The sequence below is a fragment of the Notolepis coatsorum genome (genome assembly GCF_963971535.1).
Source record: "Notolepis coatsorum genome assembly, chromosome: 19".
NCBI lineage: Eukaryota > Metazoa > Chordata > Actinopteri > Aulopiformes > Paralepididae > Notolepis > Notolepis coatsorum.
Window position 1 is genome coordinate 92,546,757 of NC_140183.1, and position 6,000 is coordinate 92,552,756.

The following is a 6,000-nucleotide window of genomic DNA, read 5'->3' on the forward strand; positions in this document are numbered from 1 at the left end:
CATACAACCGACGTTCAAACAGCACACTAACATTTTTTACCATAAGCAATGTACTTCTTTCACAACCAGCGGTATACAGGCGGAAACAAGACTAGTTAGGTGCGAACAGAAGAGCCCTGATGCTGAGCTGCTGTGTCTGATGCACTGCCCTGTCAGGGTGCCCAGTGTGCCCAGTGTGCCTGCCCCTGCCTGCACTGACAACTCGACCTTCCTTGCAATGTTGTGTGACATGACATGTGCATGAAGCCTGCTTACTGATTTTGTATATCCGTAATGAATCTACTGTAGCTAGTCATTTCGGGTAGTAGCGATTGTTAAGGCTATGAAACTGGTTATCTGCCTGTGTGTGGCACTGTGGGTTTATATACGTTGGTGCCTGGCTTTAGCTAGCTTTAGCTGAATGAATGCAGTAACGTTACAGACTGGGCACACAGCAGCCTGGTACCGTTATTAGCTCTATGTCAGCACAATGAATAGCATTTTAACTAGCTTCAACGAATGCTGTCAGTCAGCGATTACAGAAGGAAAACTCACCGATTAGAACTGATAATATTAGTCGAACCGCTGGTTCTGGGGAACCTAAAGATTCCGATAATTTCTCCATCAAGGGAGCCGCCATCTTTCGTGTGGGCGGAAGTGGCTCCTGCTGGTGCTTCCCTACTTCTACTGACGCCGCTCTGCTTCATCAGCCCCACTACTCTGCTCTGCGTCCACTCCCCCTTCTGAGAAGCATCCAACTGCAGAGCCGCAGAGCGGCGCTCTCAGGTCCGGTCCTCACCACCGCCGCACCTGAGAGCGCCACGCTGCGGCTCTGCAGTTGGATACTATTGCTCTAGTTCTCACACTCCACCCACCCCTCCTCTCTCCTACACCCTCTTTACTTTACCTTTAGAGCCGTTTACTTTGGATTTAGGACGGGTTTTTGGGTTCCGCAAACGTCCACAGTTTCGTTGAACCTGGATGCACATAAGGTGCATTGTGGAAAATATATAAAAATAAATAAATAAAGTGCATTGTGGTAAACTGTAAAAAATTTAATAAAATAAAAACATTTAGATTTCCATGTAATCGCGTTACACTAACAGCATGAGTCTGCATGACTTGGGGATGTATAAGTGAGCATAATGATTGATTGATTGATTTAAAACTTTATTAACAGATTGCGGAATGGGTACAGTACAGTATGCGTGAATACTTTCGGCAACCCACTTGTCCTTCCACATTGCTCTGATTGGCCGAGCGCGCGCATGAGCCGCGACAGGCTCCTCAGCCAGGCAGGAATACTAAACTCCGCTTAAGCTCCAGGAGAGAGGAGAGAGGCTGAAAACCTGCAGTTCTTGCCCGACTGATGGGAACCGAATCCCGGATCCGATTTTTCTGATGAATACCCCCAAAACATGGAGGTCCCGAACGCAATTTATACAAATGGAAGTATTGATTACGCCGTAACAAATCATTAAAAAAATATATGTTTCTTTACACATATGTTGGATTATGTAATTGGTTTGTCATGACAAACCAATAAAAAATCGCTACTTTACATCAGGGTGAACGCTGTTGGTGCCACCACCCACTTCAATGACAGAGCTCTCATATTTGCGGGCTATGTGTCTAATATGGCCGTCGCTTATCAGCAGTGGCGGCTGGCCACCGGGGGCGCTAGGGCGCCGACCCACCTGTTAAATGAGAGAAGAAAAAAAAATTTTTTTGTTTTTTGTTTTATAGCCCTATAAATAATATAAACATGTTTAAAATGAATAATATTTACTCATTTTAAGTATGTTTGTGTTTCCAATGCACAATATAACGTTAATATATAAAATAAAAAATACTCGTTTTCCTGAACAGGAAGTGACTCACTCCTGCCGCATTTCTCCTGCCGCATTTCTCCTAGCCGTATTTCTCCTGCCGTATTTCTCGGCTCGGGCTAGACGCACTAGCGCTCTGAGTGCGCGTCACTGTTTGATCGCTGTATCCGTCGCAGCCAATCAGTGCGTAATGCGCTGTGCGTTGAAATATGATGTTTATGATGGAAGCCGGGCGCGATTTGAAGCGGTCTAAGCAGCAGCGTCTATAATTTCTTTCCGTAGCAGCATTTTTTTCCGTAGCCGCATTTCGCGGAGACGCTCTCTCTGATTGGCCAACACCATTTTCTAGCTTCTAGGTTGGCAGACTGTGTTGTTGTGATGCAGCTATTTGTCTTAGAGCGTGAAGGCAAGTTCTTTCGACGGTTAACTAAGCTTAGGCACTCTTTCAAAGTTGGTTAAGGTTAGAGTTTGTCTTAGAGCAGGGCGATAGAACGCCAGGTAGTTTGCAGGCTGTTTGACGAGGAAATGGGCAAAGACACAGCTCTTCACAGTACTTGTTGCCATTGTTGGTTAACAACAAGCTATATGGATGCAGTGTGGACAACTGGACATGCATGGACAATGGACATCAACACAGTCTGGACAGTGGAGTGGAGTGGATATACTTTATCAAGCCCTTCTGCCCTGCTGGACCACTGTGCGTTTCAACTTAACAAGGTATAGTTGCGATCTCTCTCTCTCTCTCTCTCTCTCTCTCTCTCTCTCTCTCTCTCTCTCTCTCTCTCTCTCTCTCTCTCTCTCTCTCTCTCTCTCTCTCTCGCTCTCTCTCTCTCTCTCTCTCTCTCGCTCTCTCTCTCTCTCTCTCTCTCTCTCTCTCTCTCTCTCTCTCTCTCTCTCTCTCTCTCTCTCTCTCTCTCTCTCTCTCTCTCTCTCTCTCTCTCTCTCTCTCTCTCTCTCTCTCTAATTTCGCTGCGGGTGGGGCATAACCACTCAGACAATGAATGGTAACTTGTTTAAAATGACAAGATATAAACATGTGTTTATTATTGAATAGATATGAGAGAGAGAGAGAGAGAGAGAGAGAAGAGAGAAGAGAGAGAGAGAGAGAGAGAGAGAGAGAGAGAGAGAGAGAGAGAGAGAGAGAGAGAGAGAGAGAGAGAGCGAGAGCTGTGCGTGTTTGTGTTGGGCTATTGGAAACGTGGTTGCATTTGACTGACTGTGATCATATATTGATCGATGGCAATGGTGATAATATTCGCCAATGCGTGCCTTGTACATGTTTGCAAAATGTTTGGTATAGCGCCCCTAGTGGAGAATAATCCACGAGCCGCCACTGCTTATCAGTGACTTGTTTTGTTTACATCAGGGTGAACGCTGTTGCGAATGACAGAGCTCTCATATTTGCGAATGCATAAACTATATCTTAAATTATGGCTATGTGTAATTCGCAACAGCGTTCACCCTGATGTAAACAAAACAAGTCATTGATAAGGGACGGCCATATTAGACACATAGCCATAATTTAAGATATAGTTTATGCATTCGCAAATATGAGAGCTCTGTCATTGAAGTGGGTGGTGGCACCAACAGCGTTCACCCTGATGTAAAGTAGCTATTTTTTATTGGTTTGTCATGACAAACCAATTACATAATCCAACATATGTGTAAAGGCACAACATATTCCAGTTAACGGTATATTTTTTTAATGATTTGTTACGGCAAAATCAATACTTCCATTTGTATAAATTGCGGTAAAGCGAGCTTATTATTCCTGCCTTTCTGAGGAGCCCCGTCGCGGCTCATGCGCATGCGCGCGCTCGGCCAATCAGAGCAATGCGGAAGGACAAGTGGGTTGCCGAAAGTATTCACGCGTACAGTACAGCTCAATACACACAATAGACCTGTCGCTAAACCACGCCCCCTTTGAAAAGTCGGACAACAAGCCGACCGTGAATGACTCTCGTTGACGATGGCCGCAGGCAGCCCCTTTCCTGACTGTGATGCAAGCCTTGCTTCACAGTCACGAAAGGGGCTAGATCGCGGGAGATTTACCACAGCAGGTAATAGACCTGTTTTTTAAAGATAACACAAATATTTCATCTAGAAGCAGACAGAGAGGGTTACAATATGCAGTGGAAAAATACGTTCATGAGATACACATTTACCTTAGACCTCCATGATGCAAGCATTAGCTATAGATAACGTCTCAAGCATTACTTACAGTTGACTTGATTGAAGATTACAAGAACTATGACGATAATCCATGATTACTACTATTGCTGATACATTTTGTTTAAGGCTAGTGGTCCAACGCAGTATACGAGCTAGACCCGACAGTTGTGTCACTAGTCACTAGAATGAGGAAAAAAGTGAGAGCTGTCACTTGCCAACAATCCTCCTCCATAAAGGGGTGAGACGTCAGAGAATGGTATGCTGCACATTCTAGTGTACATCAGGTCAAATGATTGATTACACTAACTATAAATGTATAGTGATAGAGACTGTTCTGAAGGATCAGATTAAACCGAATATATATATTTATTTATATATATATATTTAATTGTATTTGTATATCCCCTGATATCCCTTGTATATTCCTTGTACAATATGCACTGAATATCCCTTCTAGTCTACTGAACATCCCATAATAGTCTCCATTCTACCATTGGACGAGACCTTGGTGCCAGGTCGCCATACCCCTCAGACCAGGTTCAATCGTACCGCTCAACATGTATGGACAAGTCCTAGTTCCGCGTAGGAATATGTCTACCGCACCACTAATGGTACTATTTGTTCATAGTGCGTATATATACTGCGCTATTAAAGTAGAGCTTTCTTTTAGTCCAGTTCCTTACCCTCCAACAGAGTGACAGACGCAAAAGCCTCCCCGCGAACCACGTGTGGGCAGTAAGGCCAATTCGGCCCAGTATCGGCATTGAGACATCGTGTATATTAATATTTGAATAGTCATATTTGGCACTATATCGTCGAGTTGGACGTATTCTATTAAGCTAATAATAGTCTATTCATATGTAGTGCCTCGTGCGGTAAGAGTTCTATAGTAATCAGCACCCCCATCGTTTCGGGCATCAGCTGGACGCTTATCCAGGGTGGTTGACCCCACGTGAAGCTGCATCCGAGGAGCTCCAGGCCAAAGAGCGAGTGGACCTGTATATTGGATTGTTCTACCGACGACGGCTAGCCTTCCCCGGCTTGGATTATGCTTTGAGTACTTTGATTATTCTATGGATAAAGGCCAACACTGCGGTGTGTTGGAAATACCCCCCCCCCCGGAGAGGACGACAGGTGAGAAGACGCTCTACACGACGAGGTCGCCTCACGTCTCTCCATCGTGGACCGGAGGACGCCGGCCACAGAGAGTCCAACTGCTTTCATCTGTGGATCGAGGATCGCTGGGCACCGGGTCGCACGACTGTGGGCTCTCCCAGGATACCCTCGGCCAGACGGGATACAGCCAGACTCTACCCCCCCCCCTCCAGCTGTCCTACAAGCAGTCGGAACCTTCCCCTAGTGTATCCAGCTATATAATCATTCAAGTATCATTGCTATTGTTCCCTAAATATTCCAGGTTGTATATTTGCTTCCTGCGCAATCAGAGATTGGACATTCGATATTGATCTACCTACGAATACTCATTTGCCATAAAAGTGCATACTATTTCAAATCATAAATGTAATTAAGTGATCGTTATACATACCCTTTGCTATGTATTATTATTAAACGCAGACTTTCGACTTGGTACATTTGTGTTGGATCCGTTTCATCAGGTGGGAGTGTTTATCATAATTATTTATACCTAGTACTGGGTGGCCAGAGTCTAAAGTACAAGAGGTAGTGGTAGTAAGTATCATATCTAACAATACAGTCAGGGAATTGTACCCCTCAGTTACAATTGGTCCTTCGAGCCGGAGGGTAATCAGTGTAATATTAATATAGTGTTATTAATATTAAAATGGCCTATGATGAACACTCCACGAAACGATCCTCCTAACCAACAACGCCCGCGGCGCAAACGACAGCTCCCTCAGTACCTAGAGGCTTACGCTGTCAGTCAACAACCTAGTCTTCTACCAACAGTAAACGCGGTAAAACTAGAAAGTAAAATTATGTCTAACCCTAACAACCAGGCTACCCCGACCATAGAGGCCCCTATGGGTTCTAACGTAACTGA

The 6,000-nt window shown here is 44.8% G+C and overlaps 1 protein-coding gene across 1 annotated transcript in view; it reads right to left on the minus strand.

Annotated features, from left to right (window-relative positions):
- The window catches only part of lpcat3 (lysophosphatidylcholine acyltransferase 3), a 67,082-nt gene extending 66,438 nt beyond the window's left edge, over positions 1 to 644 (minus strand). The window contains exon 1 of the mRNA XM_084335801.1: positions 535 to 644. Coding sequence (XP_084191927.1) covers positions 535 to 619 — 85 coding nt within the window. The 5' untranslated portion in view covers positions 620 to 644. The remainder of the gene's footprint in view (positions 1 to 534) is intronic.
- Positions 645 to 6,000: the final 5,356 nt, after the last annotated feature.